This window comes from Lycium barbarum, chromosome 1 (genome assembly GCF_019175385.1).
Source record: "Lycium barbarum isolate Lr01 chromosome 1, ASM1917538v2, whole genome shotgun sequence".
NCBI classification, from domain to species: domain Eukaryota; kingdom Viridiplantae; phylum Streptophyta; class Magnoliopsida; order Solanales; family Solanaceae; genus Lycium; species Lycium barbarum.
The window spans coordinates 148455188-148471798 of record NC_083337.1 but is presented as its reverse complement, the minus strand read 5'-3'; the positions used below and the strand labels follow the sequence as shown (position 1 = coordinate 148471798).

General features: G+C 32.2%; 2 protein-coding genes and 1 non-coding gene across 13 annotated transcripts; all 3 read left to right on the top strand.

The window, feature by feature from the left end:
• Positions 1 to 4605: 4605 nt before the first annotated feature.
• On the top strand, positions 4606 to 7001 carry LOC132642874 (serine/threonine-protein kinase BLUS1). The gene is made up of 2 exons (XM_060359892.1): positions 4606 to 5600; positions 5798 to 7001. Exons 1-2 carry the CDS (start codon positions 4982 to 4984, stop codon positions 6745 to 6747), a joined length of 1569 nt encoding a protein of 522 aa, XP_060215875.1. The 5' UTR covers positions 4606 to 4981; the 3' UTR covers positions 6748 to 7001.
• Positions 7002 to 7314: 313 nt separating this feature from the next.
• On the top strand, positions 7315 to 7465 carry LOC132618422 (U4 spliceosomal RNA). Its single transcript, XR_009574096.1, has one exon. It is a non-coding gene; the product is annotated as a U4 spliceosomal RNA (small nuclear RNA).
• A 2136-nt stretch (positions 7466 to 9601) lies between these two features.
• LOC132642884 (uncharacterized) lies at positions 9602 to 14706 on the top strand. Of its 11 annotated transcripts, XR_009583406.1 has the most exons (5): positions 9892 to 10271; positions 10355 to 10433; positions 12312 to 12720; positions 12881 to 12938; positions 14304 to 14706. XR_009583406.1 is itself a non-coding variant. In XM_060359895.1 (4 exons), exons 1-4 carry the CDS (start codon positions 10149 to 10151, stop codon positions 14379 to 14381), a joined length of 342 nt encoding a protein of 113 aa, XP_060215878.1. In that variant the 5' UTR covers positions 9884 to 10148; the 3' UTR covers positions 14382 to 14706. The 11 variants fall into 11 exon arrangements, 3 of the variants coding, with proteins under 3 accessions (XP_060215878.1, XP_060215876.1, XP_060215877.1); XR_009583412.1 differs by lacking the exons at positions 12881 to 12938; positions 14304 to 14706 and adding an exon at positions 9602 to 9852 and having other exon boundaries at positions 10189 to 10271; positions 12312 to 12874; XR_009583416.1 differs by lacking the exons at positions 12881 to 12938; positions 14304 to 14706 and adding an exon at positions 9602 to 9852 and having other exon boundaries at positions 10189 to 10275; positions 12312 to 12874.
• The last annotated feature ends 1905 nt before the right edge of the window (positions 14707 to 16611 follow it).

Sequence of the window (16611 nt, the reverse complement as noted above, 5' to 3'; positions counted from 1 at the left end):
TAATTAACCTAAGTTTGGTCGGATAACCGTAGTTTGCGGATTCTAAAGGATGCCTAACCCCTTCCCTTTAGGATAATATAGAGCCCTTACCTAGAATCACATTGGTTAAGCAGACTATTAACGGAGGTTTAGTTTTAACTTTACCTTAGTTAATAAATTAGGTGTCCTAATTCACCGTTAAATTAATTAGGTGGCGACTCCTTAAAATAAAAGAAATAGGAATCTCCAATATGTTGTACTCCTATTTCAACCCGGTTAAAATGGGGTGTAACAATACTCCAGTCGTTTAATTATTTGTCTCGTTTTAACTTGATACGGAGTTCGAAAAAGTAATGAAGATTTTTAAATCTTATGGACTTAAATTAAAGATATGTAGAATGTACCAAAATGTCTTTTAATCTTGTGCTTTAAACATGCCATGTGAAAAGTTGGAATTAAAGGGTTGCCAAAAAAGGAAAGAGACAGTCTTTTTAAACCGACTAAAAAGGAAAATAAGACAAACAAAAACAGAGGGAGTAACTTTTTTCCCTTTAAATAATATACGAGGTATGGGTCGATGTCAAAAACCCCCCATGGGTTTAATACAAGCAATATATACTCCCTTAGTCCAATTTACGTGGATACTTTTTGCTTTTCGAGAGTCAATTTGACTAAACTTTCAAGTTAAATTGTATTAGATTAACTCAATATATTAAGATTAAAATATATATATTTGAAAACTACATGAAAAGTACTACAATTATAAGTTAGTACAAGTTTTTTCATATCAATTTAGTGAAAAATTACATTTTAAAATGTTGATCAAAATTTATGAGTATTTCTACCCTTTAGAAGAGCCAGTTTATGGGCACTTTTTCGTCGTCCGTTTGTGGGCCCAAAAAAATAATTGTGGGCCCACATATTTTAAACAACTACTAATATTTTAAAAAAAAATTGTGGCCCACATATTTTAAACAACTACTAATATTTTAAAAAAAAAATTGTGGACCCCATATTAAACACCAACCAGTAATAAAAAAAAGAGAAGCAAAAAAGTGGAACCCACCACATCCAAACTCACGGGAAAAAAAAAGTGGATCCCATATTAAAAAAACAAACAATGTTAAAAAAAAAGTGCTTAGAAAATCAAACAATTAAATCAATAATGATGGATTCATTGCCACATGCGTATCAACCCATTAGAGGGAGCAAATGAAACTATTGTACAGCAACATACTTAAAATACAAAAATGCTTAGAAAATCAAACAATTAAATCAATAATGATGGATTTATTACCACATGTGTATCAACCCATTAGTGGGAGCAATGAAATTATTGTACAGCAACATACTTAAAATACTTATATATATATCCGTTTTCCAATTTTTGAAAAAGAAATTGTGGGCCCATATAGCCTGATGGATTCATTACCACATGCGTATCAACCCATTAGAGTGATCAAATGGAATTATTGTACAGCAACAACTTAAAATACAAAAGTGCTTAGAAAATCAAACAATTAAATCAATAATGATGGATTTATTGCCACATACGTATCAACCCATTAGTGGGAACAAATGAAATTATTGTACAGCAACATACTTAAAATACTTAAAATAAAAAGTGTGGTCCCCATATTAAACACCAACCAATATTAAAAAATTCAAAAAAACACCAACCAATTAAGCATTTTAAAAAAAAAGTGTGGTCCCCATATTAAACACAAACCAATATTAAAAAATAAAAAAAAACACCAACCAATATTTTTTTTAAAAAAAAGAAGTAAATAAAGTGGAACCCACCATCTCCAAACTCACGAGAAAAAAAAGGTGCACTCCATATTAACAAAATCAAACAATATAAAAAAAGTGAATTAGTGGGAGCAAATGAAATTATTGTACAGCAACATACTTAAAATACTTTAAAAAAAAATGTGATCCCCATATTAAACACCAACCAATATTAAAAAATTCAAAAAAACACCAACCAATTAAGCATTTAAAAAAAAAGTGTGGTCCCCATATTAAACACCAACCAATATTAAAAAAAAAAAAACACCAACCAATATATTTTTTTTTTAAAAAAGAAGTAAATAAAGTGGAACCCACCATCTCCAAACTCACGGGAAAAAAAAAGGTGGACTCCATATTAACAAAATCAAGCAATAGAAAAAAAAAGTGAATCCCATATTAAAAAAACAAACAATGTCAAAAAAAAGAGTGCAGACTTTGTATTCGTAGCAAACACTAATATAATAAATTTTTAGATACGGAGCACAAACTACAATGTTATATTAATCGTGTTTTGAACATAGTATCCCATATTGACAAAATCAAGCAATATAAAAAAAAAGTGAATCCCATATTAAAAAAGCAAACAATGTAAAAAAAAAAAGTGCAGACTTTGTATTCATAGCAAACACTAATATAATAAAGTTTTAGATACGGAGCACGAACTATAATGTTATATTAATCGTGTTTTGAACATAGTGTGTGTGTGTGTGTGTATATATATATATATATATATATATATATATATATGCATAAAAATAGTGCAAACTAATAATGTCCAAAAGGGTGGGCCCCATACTAAACAACACCAAGCAATATTAAAAAAATAAAACTATATAAAGCATGGGTTTAGACCCATGCTTCGTCGTCCGTTGTCCCTTAAAAAAAAGAGAGGGGGGGGGGGGGGGGCATACTAAATAACACCGAGCAATAAAAAAAAAAAAAACGGAACTCACCATCTCCAAACTCATGGGAAAAAAAAAGTGAACCCCATATTATCAAAATCAAGCAATATCAAAAAAAAAAAAAAAGTGAACCCCATATTAAAAAAAATATAATGTTAAAAAAAAGTGCAGACTTTATATTCGTAACAAACACTAATATAATAAAGTTTTAGATACAGAGCACAAACTACAATGTTATAGTAATCGTGTTTTGAACATAGTATATGTATCTATATTATATGCATAAAAATAGTACAAACTAATAATGTCCAAAAAAAAAAGTGCACCCCATAAAGGGTGGACCCCATACTAAACGACATCAAGCAATATATATATATATAAAAAAAGTGGATCCCACCATCTCCAAACTCACGGTAAAAAAAAGTGGACCCCATATTAACAAAATCAAGTAATATAAAAAAAAAGTGAACCCCATATTAAAAAAAAAAATGTCAAAAAAAAAAGTGCAGACTTTGTATTCGTAATAAACACTAATATAATAAAGTTTTAGATACGGAGTACAAACTACAATGTTATATTAATCGTGTTTTGAACATAGTATATATATATATATATATATATATATATATATATATATATATATATGCATAAAAATAGTGCAAATTAATAATGTCCAAAAAAAAAAAAGTGCATCCCCTATTAAAAAATCAAACAATATTCATGTAATTTCCAATGTATCTCATTAAGTCAATAATGATGAATTCATTACCACGTGCGTGTCAATCCATGAAATTGCTTTTCTTCAAAGGTTAAGTAGTCAAACCATACATTTTTTTTTATATTAGCCTGAGATCTAATCTAGATATTAAACTGTTGTATTTGCTATTCCACCATGTCATTTATTTGTTATGTTTACTAAAATAAATATACTTAAAATATTGATATTTTAAAATAAGATAGAATTTAATTACTTTTTTATTTTTATTCTTACTCTAATAAATGTGAAAATAAATTAATGTCGTAAAAAAAAAAATATCAAATGCAGATCAAATAATGAATAAGGTAAATTAGTCAAATTATAATTCTAATCGACGTTTTCTTAAAAAACCATGCAAAAGACAACATGACAAGTAAAATGAGCTAAACCGAGAATATTTACTAAAAATTAAAAAATAGTATTTCTTCGTTTAAATAAAAAATCAATTTCTACTTTGTTTCGTTTTTAAACATGTAAAATTAATTTAATAATTTGAATTAGAATTGTCCAAATCAAAATTTGATAAAAAATAATAAGTATTTTACACCTTTAAATTAATCGAATTAAAATTGAAAGTATTAACTGATGCTTAAATATTGCTATTGTTTTATCTCAAAGAGAAGAGAATAGTTTCCTTTTAAACAAGTCTTTTCTTTTAAAAAATATTAATAAATTTGCCGATTTTGTGTTCATAGCAAACATTAATATAATAAAATTTTAGATACGGAGCACAAACTACAATGTTATATTAATCGTGTTTTGAACATAATATTATATATATATATTATCACTATTCAAAAATAACTACATACACATAAATGCACTATAATCAGGGGCGGACCCATGTGTAAAGTTTGGGTGCTCCGGCACCCATTAAACTTAATCACGGAGTGTATAATTGTATAGAAAATATAAAGGAAATAGATATAAATAGTTAATAGAGCACCCCCGAACTCAAAATTCCTGAGTCCAGCACCCCAAACTCAAAATCCTGGGTCCGCCTCTGACTATAATCTAAAGTGTACTGAGCATAGGCCATCTAGTAATCTTAAAAAGTAAAAAATATCACATAAATTGAAAGAGAGGAGGACATGCGGGAGCTAATTGTGGACTCTGACATTAAATCTCTCAAGTCTTGTAACAACATGGCCATTGCAAATTAGCTGAAGAGACAGGATCCTTTACAAACGAATGGTAGCGAAGCTTCAACATTCATAACACGTAACTATGTCTCAAAACTGAACAGCCAAGCCAATTTTTCATGATCCTTATCTTGCTATCCAAGAGAAAGGCAGTTGAAAATTCACATGCACAACAACGCAAGCACTTTTACAAAAAGAGTTTGAAATAAATATGTCACCGCTCTGTATTAACGTCCTTTTCCCAATCTTTCACAGGAAACAACTCAAAGCTTCTCCGTATCCTTTACTTTTTAGTCCTTCTTTCATCTTCTTTAGGAAACTTCATTCATAAATTTGCCAAACTTCAAGTCTTTCTTCACAACAAATTAAAACAAAAAAAAACTGAGTTTCTCACAAACCACACAATCATGGCTTATAATCAAGAAGAGCAAATTCTATATCCTTTGGATTCAGCATGCTATAGAATTCTTGATGAGATTGGTAGAGGTGTCAGTGCTATTGTGTACAAGGCCATTTGTCTTCCTATGAACTCTTCTGTTGTAGCTATCAAAGCCATTGATCTTGATCAATCAAAAGCTGATCTCGACAACATTAGACACGAAGCGAAAACCATGTCACTTCTTTCTCATCCAAACATCCTTAAAGCACACTGTTCCTTCACTGTCGATCGCTGTCTTTGGGTTATCATGCCTTTTATGTCAGCTGGTTCTCTTCAATCCATCATTTCCTCATCTTTCCCTGATGGTTTATCTGAGCCCTGTATCGCGATAGTCCTCAAAGAAACGCTTAACGCGTTGGCGTACCTTCATAATCAAGGCCATCTTCACCGTGATATTAAATCAGGGAATATCCTGATAGATTCTGATGGAACTATAAAGCTCGCGGATTTTGGAGTATCAGCATCGATCTACGAGCCAATTTCAGCTTATGGCTCGTCATATTCTTCCTCCTCTTCGTGTTTAGTGTTCACTGATATGGCTGGTACGCCTTATTGGATGGCTCCTGAAGTGATACATTCGCATACAGGTAGGGGTGTCAAATAGGCGGGTAAAAGGGGCTGAGTTAATGAGCCTCCTAAAAGATACTTGGACTAAAATGGGTTAGGCTAAAAAGCGGGTCATTACACAACCTGCCCAATTCTTACTAATTTTAAATTTTTGTTTGTTCTTTTATAATTTTTTATGTATCTAATAAAACTACTTTTTCTTTGTTATGGGCTGCAGGTTACAGTCTCAAGGCTGATATTTGGTCTTTTGGTATTACTGCTCTTGAATTAGCACATGGAAGGCCTCCATTGTCTCATCTTCCACCTTCAAAGTCCTTATTCATGAAAATCACAAAGCGATTTCGGTTTTCTGATTATGAGAAAACTAAAAACAGCAAGGATTACAAGAAATTCTCAAAGGCTTTTAAGGATATGGTAGGATTGTGTCTTGATCAGGATCCATTCAGAAGGCCATCAGCAGAGAAGCTGTTAAAGCATCCTTTCTTTAAAAGCTCTAATAAAGGCCCTGATTTTTTGGTTAAGCATATTTTGCAGGGCTTGCCGAGTGTAGAACAGAGGTTCAGACAAGTAAAGACTCAGAGACTTTTTTCCTTGAAGAAATCTGATGAAGACAATGATGAGGAGGATGATCCAGTACAGGGAGAAATTTCTAAACAAAGAAGGATAAGTGGATGGAATTTCAATGTGGATGGGTTCGAACTGGATCCAGTACTTTTTCCAGCTGAAAAAGATCAAGAAATTAGTAGCCTAAAACCAGATAATGTTGATGATGCGGTGAAGCAAGTCGATGTATCGGAATTGTTTTCCGATACTTCGACTATAAGTTCACCAGGAGGTTCGCGCCAGTCGTCTGAGGTCGAAGGCGCTAATGTTTGTAGCGGAGATAGAAAAAATCATGGTGAAATTGGGGCTGCAGGGAGTGCTAGTAGGGAAGTGATGTTGGCTAGCTTATTGTTTCTGAAGAAGAGTTTGGATGATCAAAGACAAAATGTAATGAACTTGATCAGCATTTTTCATGGGGAACAACATGTTATGGAAGTTAATAGGAAAGACAATTTGATTGAGGTGATTGATAAGCTGAGAAATGAAGTGGAGAATGAAAAGAGGAAAAATTCTGCTTTGCAGCTCGAGATAGAGTTTCTGAAGTCTCGATATTCGAATGAGTAGTAGTAGATAGTATATGTATTCCTAGAAAGTTTAGTTCTATAAGCTTCTCATAAGTTGTTGAACTGATATGAGCTAAAATGGAGCGAAGAACCACGAGAGTTCTTGTAGCCGATTCCAACTCACTTGGGATTGAGATGTAGTTATTTTTACAAGCTTATGTTTTTGTGCTATGTAAATGCCTATTAACTAATCAAGTTAAAACGGCAATGCAGATATCTTTTGTTAGGAGTTGAAAAAAGGAAGTTATAGGTGCAGCACTTTCTTGTCTTGACCTGACCTGTATAATCATCTAATGAAATGATGAAAGAGCACTCTGTAGATAAATAAAAAGTTAAACTTACTGAATATTTTAGGTTAGACCTTTAGCTACTTACTAAGTAACTAAAGTTAATCAAGTGAAATAATTTAAAACTAATGGACAGTTGCATGGTCTCCACTTGCACTATTTTAGAAGTTAGGATTGATTAATATACTAATCCAACTAGCAGTTATCCCACATCGATAATGTGGAGACATAGAGTCCAGAAATGGGGGCTACAAAACTCGACAACAATAACATAGAGAAGCATCTTTGCGCTTGGGGCAATGACGCAGCTAGTGAGGTACTAACCGAGGCGCGGCAATTGCTGGTTGAAAACTATTTCCAAACCCCCTCTTCGGCCTTGGTTCTACTTGGGCCGTCGAGAATTTTTGAAAGGGCTTCCTTCGCGGTTATGCCCTATAATTCTCAGTCAAAATTTTCAATATATCTTAGCAAGGCTTTTGTATTATTCATCTTTTATTTTTTAGGATGATCAAAGTTATTGAATGTTTTTGAACCTATATTATATTTTTCATGTTAGCTCGGTGGGCTGATATGAGCTAAAAGTGACACCAACCGTGAGAGTTGACATGTTTTTGTGCTATTTAAATGCATATTGACTAATTATAGTTACACGATTTGAGTAACTTATTAAATATTACCAGCTAACGTGTTGAACATCAATTTATTGTGCACACTATTTTGACCAATATATTGGTTTAAAATTTTGACAGTTTAATTTGGGGTCAGCCTAAATGACTAATCTTTAATTATATCAATAACTCACCAAATTGTCAATCTTTATACATGCTTGACACATTAAATATACATGGGGAAACTATTGACACTCTAGAGAGGATAATAAATGACTATTCTTCCTTCAAAATATTTCTTGAGCCAATTAACTCTGGATTGATTCATCCAAGCAATACAAATGATAGTTAGTTAGTATAACTTTAATAAGAAGTCAACTACATTAGATGACTATACCAAAATTTATTACACTTGTAGCTATTAGCTAACTAATAGACCAAACAAATAGAATCAAATCTTTTCGGAAATTAAAATCAGAAATCGATTAGCGTAAAATAAGGTATGAATTACCATCAACATTTATAACCCAATCGATAGAAGGAAATCTTACTCACGATAAGTGTGCGGTAAATTCTCTCCTTCTATTTTACGCACGATAAGTGTGCGTTAAATTTTCAGTGTTCTCCTCCCTTACTCGTTTTTCTTTCCATATAATATTAAAAAAATATATATAACAGAAATCCCTCAAGGACCCTTAACTATTACAAAATAATCCAATTTAAAGCCAACATCTAAATCAACACCTGACTATTTAAAATAAAATATATCCCAATACATTTTCAGCAAAAGACGAGTGCTCAAGGCAATTCCCTTATTCTCAAATCTTTTACTCAAACTTTTTAGTTCATGCTCCTCGAAATAACTGAAAGGAAGGGGTTGATTTAGTTGCCCTACAACAACAACAATAACAACAACATACCTTGTGAAATCCACAAAGTGGAGTGTAGGGAGGACAGAGTGTATGCAAAACTTACCACGAAAATGGCATGCATTAAATTCGTATATACACATAATTTTCTTTAAACAATACTAGTTATAACGTTGTTTTTACAAGTTGTATCAAAATCATCTACTCCATCTGTCTCAATTTATGTGATACACTTTTTTTGTTAGTTTGTCTAAAAAAAATGATACATTTTTATATTTAGAAATAATTTAACTTAAAATTTCTCCTTTTACCCTTTTTTCAGTCACGCAAATATTTCTGACTTGTTTTAGATTATAAGTTTCTAAAGTTTTCCTTTTTTTCCTAAACTTTATTCATAATCAAAATATGTCACATAAATTGGGACGGAGGGAGTATTATTATAATTATAAGTATGAATTACTAAACCATGTTTCCAATTGAATATGCACTTAAATAAATAAATTAACGGTGTTATATAGTATTTTTTTTATTTATATCCGCCTGTGTCCTGTCTTCTTCAACCTCTGAAAATCCCTCCTCACTTCCTCTTTGGCTGCCATTCCCCCATTAACATTTTTTTTTTTTTAATTCAGGTCTTTTTTGTTGTTTTCACTACTTCCATATTTTCTTTTCCTTTGTTTTATCTTTCTGCTTTGTTTTGCTTGCTTTAGGTCAAAGTTTAAGCTTCCTTTTTATGTGGATAAGCTAACAATTTCACCTTTTTTAATCCTTTTTGGATTGAGGGGTTTGTTTCCTCACTTGTTGTTTCAGTTTTATCTCAATTGGGCTTTAAAAATTCTACATTCAATATTAAATACGGAAGGGAAAAAGAATCAGCCGTTAACTAATGAAATTGCTAAATCTATAAACAATTAATAATGCTAAGAAACTAAACAAGAATACTGACCTCAATTAAGAGCGAAGGAAGACAATATAACTGAAAAAAATAAAAAGAAAGCAACATAAGACTTAATGCTTGAATCACCTACCGCAGATCCCAAAAGAAAAAATAAACTATTGATTCTACTTAGCTTTGCCTTCATGTTATGTGACTACAAAGTAAAAACAAACATAATTAGAATTGAAGTAAAAACGACAATAATCTATTTAACATAAAATAAATATTAAGTAAAATTAATTTGCAGTGGAAGAAAAATTAATTTGCAGTGGAAGAAGTCAAGAAGTAGTACGTGAGGTATTTTAGTTGTGAGAAAAGAAGTAGAAGAAAGAAGAACGTGATAAAAGAAACAGAAGAAAGAAGAACGTAAGAAAAGAAGAAGAAGAAGACGACATAACATGTGAGGTATTTTAGTTATGATATCTACCTATTATTAAAAAGAAGATGGTTTTATTGACAAAAATTAGTTAATTAGTTAAATATTAGTTATTGTATCTGAATTTAATTTGTTTATATTTAATTATAACTTTTAAATATTCTATTTTAAATTGGAAAGTTACCATGAGAAAGAGGTTTTTACTGCATACAAAGGGGATTCAGTCTATTTTTAATAGGAAGTTACTGTTTCATCCCACGATCTGAAACCATGCTCTCTCTCAGTCGAAATCGCTGATAGGAGTTTTCTCTCATAATCTAATAAAATGGAAGTTTCTTATCTCTTTCTCCACCTTCTTTGTATAGTTGTGTTTGCAGTGGTTGCGCCAACTGCCAGACCTACACCAAGGCACCCGTTGCTGATTGTGATTCAATTACTTGATTTTGAAGTTGGTAACTTCTGATTTTATTTCAATCAACAACTACAAAGTGTATTACTTAGAAATTTGATATTTTCTCTTTTTGTGTTTAGGGAAAATAACTTTGAAATTAGGTGATGAATTTTTGGGGATAATTGCATATACTATTCTATCTTTGGAATATGCTTCCGGGTATGGTTAACTTGTCTTTATATATTTTCCCATTTTTCTTGCCTGATCGAGTGTAATTGTACTGCTACTTTTTGTTGATCAAATAGGCTATTTGTTTTCTTTTAATTGCAAGAATAGATTTTTCTTTATGGGGAAATTTGTTGTGCATTTTGTGAAAGATTAGATTTTTTTTCTTATTGGAAATTTTTTGTGTACTTTGTGAATTTTATAAGAGGAGCACAATTCTTCTCAGATATGACTCACTAAGTTTTCCTTTGCATATGTAAACATCCTTTGCATATGCCCCCGAAACGCCAAGACATATTAGTCCAAATTAGGTACAAACTTTACTTTGATTATTAAATACCTCCTTTTATAGGTAACAAGATAGACATCTCATTTTAGATATCTCTTCATCTTTGAGTCATATTGTGCAGCAAAACTATAATGCAAAGAGGTTGTTATTCAGAATGCATATAATATTTTAGAGCACATAATGTGTTAGTTCATAATCTTATAACAGAACAAGTGGAACAAAAGTTACATAGTTCAGTGATGGGAATTCCATGTTGAATTTTCAAACATGCTATTTGAATATGGGTCACTGACCACTTCTTTTTAATTAGTGATATTTTCTTTATGTATTTTATACTTCTCTTGGCTGCTTAGAGATATGCTATAGTTTCTCACTTTATTGGGATTAGAATACACCTACTTGATTTGGATCCATTAATAAGTCACAATCTTGTAGGTTTGTTGATTTTTTGATTGTCTGCAGAAGTGTATAAACTGATATGAATACTTGCTGTACGATTTTGAAATCTACTAGCTTAAAAGCTTAAATCTACTAGCTTAAAAGCTTGTCTTATTATTAGAGAATGGTTTGGAACCCTAACCAACGTTTTGGATTTTGGAGTTTTCGCCCCAACCTAGGTTAGGGGGTCGTTCGACTATAGCTTGCTACTGAAAAACGTTGCTAGGCTAGCATGGCTCTCTTCGTTCTTCAAGCTCCGCCCCCCTTACTCAACCTCAATATCTATAAAAATGCCCTTTTGCCTTTCCTAAATAAGGTAAGCTTTGAAGCTGTAGCTTGCTGGTTTTTTCATCATCCAATCCACAACAAATCAAATGAAACCTGGCGCTGCCCATTTGGGGAGGATGAGTACTGGTGGCTTTAACAATGGAGAGAATGAGTTTTATGGGGAGCAAATCAGAGGGAGTTTAACAACAATCTCTAGGTTAATCTGTTGTAGTAAAGTTTGAAACTCAAGAAGAAGGAGAGAAAAATCAAGCCCGGGGTTCTTTCTCTGTCATCACTATAGAAAATGACAAAGAGACTCTGGTAAAAATCGATTCTCTCTTCTTAACATGCCTGCTTCAACTAATGCCACAATAGTTTTGTACATATGGTGAAAACAAGTTGATATGTGTGATACGAAATATATTGTGAATAGAGGCGGATGTAGCATTTAAGCTTGATAGGTCCAGTATTTGAGAGTTTTAGCGTTGAACTCATTACACTTTTGATGTTGTAGTTGTGTCTTGAGGGGCCTGCTAATTTCTTAAATCATAGTAGTCGAGTGGAGATTTTCTCACCTGGATAATTCTAAATGATAGTTACGTCATATTATTCTTGGATGATTCTTTTCTCTTTCGATTTTTAGAAGGCTATGATCATGCGCGTTTTAGCAATGTAGGGACAAAAAGAACGAATGAAAAAGACTGTAACTTTGTGGCCAATATTGGAAGAAAGTAGGAAAGCTACAGCAGTTACCTTTTTTTATTTATTTATTATTATGCTTAGACTTGCCAGACTCTGAAAATCAACATTATAAATATGTTAGTTTGTATTTTTTGCTGCATCACTAATCTACCATTGCTTCTATATCTTCGTCACAGGAAGAGAACAATTTACTGAAAAATTAGAATGATGACTTTATTGTTAAGCTGAGGAAAACTGAATCAATGCTTCCAAGAGTCAGGAAAGTGCTGGCTCACTTTCCTCAAACTAATGGAAGAAGCCCCAACATTAATTTTGGATGAGATCTTTTGGTAATGTATTGCACATGTGTTGATTCCTCTGGAGGTATCCTAATGCATTCAACTGTGCAAGTTAATGCTGAATTTGAATTGTTGATGTAGGGCATGATGGATGTCAAAACAAATAGTCCTAATTGTTTGTGTAGTAGTTGCCACCGTGATTCTACTATCCACTGGGGTCTTTCCTTTGCTGCAGAGTAGAACGAGTAAAAGGATAGCCAGTTATGATCTTATATATACCTTTAGTACAATTCAAGTCCTATGATGAGTTGAGTTCCATTATTTCCTAAATTCTGAATAGATGTAATTTACTATAGTTTTCTAATTGTCTTATCCATTCCTCTTAATTTGTATTTTTAATTGCATGAGGTAAATATCTCTCGCTCTCTCTGCCAAATAACAATATTACATTTTCCTATTAATTTCAGGGCATATGATCATGTTGCTATTAAATTTAGAAGACTGGATGCGGATATAGATTTCAATGTCTGTTCTCCTTTTTATCGAGTTCTTTCATGTTACTTCTCCTTCTTTTTCTTTTCTGTCTACTGGTATAATTTACTCTGGCTTATTGCATTTTCACAGTCTTTATTAGTTATACTTGATTCGATTTTAGCTTAATGGAATTAGTTGACGTTGTTTGTGGAGGAAGACATTATCAAATGGTGTGCCATGCCTTAGATTTGATATTCTGGTATGCTAGCGTATATGTTGCAATTAATGTGGCCTGAACTGTTTGATGAAACGGTCATAATATTATCCTTTGTGTTAGCCGAGTAGCTGCTTAGCGTCTTTCCGGCGTATCATTTTGTATGTGCTACATCTTATTTAGTGCTCTGCAGTAGAACTGTAGTAATTGCAAGAGGACGGGGAGGAACGAGGATGCGAAAAGAATAGAATACACAAAACAATGTACTTGTTTTGTTTTCATGCTTGGAATTAAACATGTGTGTTTTCTCATCTTGACATTACTGTTATCAAATTAGTGGTAAAATTCCATGTTGTCCACTGTCGAGAAATTACCACCAAAAGCTTGTATTTATTTGATTACGTTACAATCAAATTTAGTTTCGTTAAGATGGCATCCTACACGATCTTTTGCCAAAATTTTCATAGAAACAGGAGTCTTTGACAGCTTGATTTATATAGATGCTCATTAGAGAAATTTGATACTATCTGCAGTCAAGATTTGGTAGTATTTTTGTTAGAAAAAGTTTTGTAGAACTCCTATGACAATGATATGTAGGATAGACAGATGATTGCAGTTCTCTGTTTAAGTTGTTGTTGGCACTTTGTTATACAACAAATAAAAATAAAAATTGTGAGCGGCATTGATTTTACCTTGCATATTAAACATCTTTAATTTTTCTTTCTTATAGATTGTAAAATTTGTAATAATGAATTTATTGTATTTAACCACAAATGGATAAACCAAGTCCAGTAACAGTTGGAAGCTCATATCTCAAGGGACGAGTCCAAACAAGCTCACTTGTGGACTGAATGAGATCATGCTTGAAGTTGATGCAGACGAAGTTACACTTTTCTACTTTTCTCCGATTAGTGACCCTGCTTATTTTCCGAGCTTTTTTCTTATAAGATCCTTCTTTTTCTTCTTAATAGTCTATCATAGTAGATAAGACATAAGACGTGTATAGCGATTGTTTGCATTATATTTTTATTAGAAGCTCAGTCGACTGCTCTTTCTATTTCTCATGACAAACATGTTGGTTATTTGTACGTTCGTATTGGTTACCGTATTCAAATAATCAAATGTGTCATCTTCCAATTATTATTTTTTCAAATTTTTTGCTTGAGATACTTATATCTGGTATGCCCCCTCTTCTTTATCAGGTATCACAGCGATATGCCAATACATTTTCTCAATGGAAAGAATACTTCAATAGTTATTCATGGAATGTTGGAATTTAGCACTTTTTGTCCTGCTAGATTATGTAAATTACAACAGCTTAAACTATGTTTAAAGTCGGTCTTGGTTACACTGTGTGTGTATGTGTCAATATACTGCAGTATAAAGATCATTCTTTGTAGTTGTATCAAGCAATAGACACAGTAACTTTTGCTAAATCTTGAAAATAGTATAACAATATTTGCATTTCTCTAAGGGATATATATATTGAATTTTAGTGCGATATTATATAGAGTATGAATTTCTATGAAGGCTCTGCTAAATCTCAAAAGATGGAGTCTTTTTGTTTATTTTAATAGATCTTGTGCTACAATGTTGTTCATAACACCATCGTCTCGATAAAACTCTTTTCTTTACTACAGTCTAAAACGCCCTCAAACTTAGCACGAATTGCAACTTTAGTCCCCAAACTATTGCTGCACATCAAGACACCCCTAAACTTGGAAAAATGGGTTTTAATTCATCCCCGAGCTGCCACGTGGCACAGCAAGTGTAGTCACACGCCAACAGGCGTGTGAGAGGTGCCACGTCAGTTTTTTTTTTAAAAGAAAAGAAAAATCAATTTTGGAAAATTCATAAAAAAGTATAATTTTTAAAAATCAGAAAAACTATTTTTTTTAAAATGTGGAAAACCCATTTTTTTAAAATAAATCTGGACTAAATTTTTTATTAAATCTGGAACTTTTTAAATCTTGAAAACTGAGAAACCCGTTATTTTAAAAAAAAAAATATGGATTTTTTTTTAAATTAAAAAACCTGGACTTTTAAAAAATCTGGAAAACTAAATAAACCTTTCTAAAAAAAAATCTGAAAAATTGAATTTTTGATTAAAAACCTCGAATTTTTTAAAATCTGGGATACTAATTTTTTTAAGAATAAAGTGGAAAACTGATAATTTTTTTCTAGATTTAAAAACTAATCTAATTTTCCGGGATTATTTTTTTAAAAAAAATGGGTTTTCTACATTTAAAAAAAAATCAGTTTTTCTTGTTTTTTTTTTTTTTTTTTAAAGAAGTGTCTTAAAAGAATCATGAAAATCTGGATTTTTTAGGACACTTTTAAAAAAATATCACGTCCATTTTTTTTATAGATATTTTAATTAAAACTGTAGTTTTTCAGTTTTTTTTTTAATCAAATTTTCCAAATTTAAAATAAATATTTCATTGTTCCAGATTTTTTATAAAAAAAAAATCAGTTTTACATTTTTTTTCAAAACAATTTATTTATGTGGAGGACACATAGGATGAAAATGCCATGTGGCATTAATATTTTACACGTGGAGGCCACATAAGCCTTAATTTACAGCTGGACCCGCGAGTGACTACACTCACTCCGAGTCATGAGTGTCACGACCCATCCCCGTAGGCCGTGACTGGTGCCCGACCTGGACACCCATATACATACTCTTTAGCTATATGTTCATTTCACATCAAACTCAATATGGATATTATAACGACCAAACCATGGTCTCGGAACTGTCACATAAATATACATATAAATGCAAGTTGACAAGGCTGCTACCATGATAGAATAAGCATACTGATAACACACACACAGCTGATCACGTCTGAATACGACCCACACACATGTCCACAGACCTCTAAGAGTTTCAACAATAAAATATGAAGGGACAGGGCCCCGTCGTACCCTTAGTCAACATATGCATATATTTAGATTAAGAAGGATTTATACCAAATCTGGGCTCCGGAACAACGGAACTCCCCAAAATAGCAGAAGGGGAATCTTAAGCTGTCGGATCACCAAAGCGAGTATCTGCACCTGCGGGCATGAAACGCAGCCCCCCGAAGAAAGGGGGTCAGTACGGAATATGTACCGAGCATGTAAAGCATGAAATACAGTAAACGGGATCATAACTGAAATAAGAGGTACAGAAAATGAGTACAATAACCAGAATACCAAGTACTTGCTTTTGAAACATAACTCATGCACATCAATATCATATGTCAGATCCGGCCCCATTATGGGACTCGGTGAACATGGTCGCCACCCCGTATCTGACGCCATAACACAGCATACTCCAGAATATAATATAACTCCGTAACACAGCATAACTCCGTAACACAGCATAACACCATAACACAGCATAATATATATATATATATATATATATATATATATATATATATATATATATATATATATATATATATATATATATATATATATATGTATATTGTACCCGACCCTTTAATGAGGGACTCGGCGAACAAT

Excerpts from the sequence above, each read along its gene's own strand:
- LOC132642874 (XM_060359892.1), top strand. The coding sequence starts at position 4,982 with ATGGCTTATAATCAAGAAGAGCAAATTCTATATCCTTTGGATTCAGCA. Across the intron at positions 5,601-5,797 it reads AGTGATACATTCGCATACAG|GTTACAGTCTCAAGGCTGAT; the intron begins GTAGGGGTGTCA and ends TATGGGCTGCAG.
- LOC132642884 (XM_060359893.1), top strand. The coding sequence starts at position 10,149 with ATGGAAGTTTCTTATCTCTTTCTCCACCTTCTTTGTATAGTTGTGTTT. Across the intron at positions 10,276-10,354 it reads ATTACTTGATTTTGAAGTTG|GGAAAATAACTTTGAAATTA; the intron begins GTAACTTCTGAT and ends TTTTGTGTTTAG. Across the intron at positions 10,434-14,303 it reads TCTTTGGAATATGCTTCCGG|GTATCACAGCGATATGCCAA; the intron begins GTATGGTTAACT and ends CTTCTTTATCAG.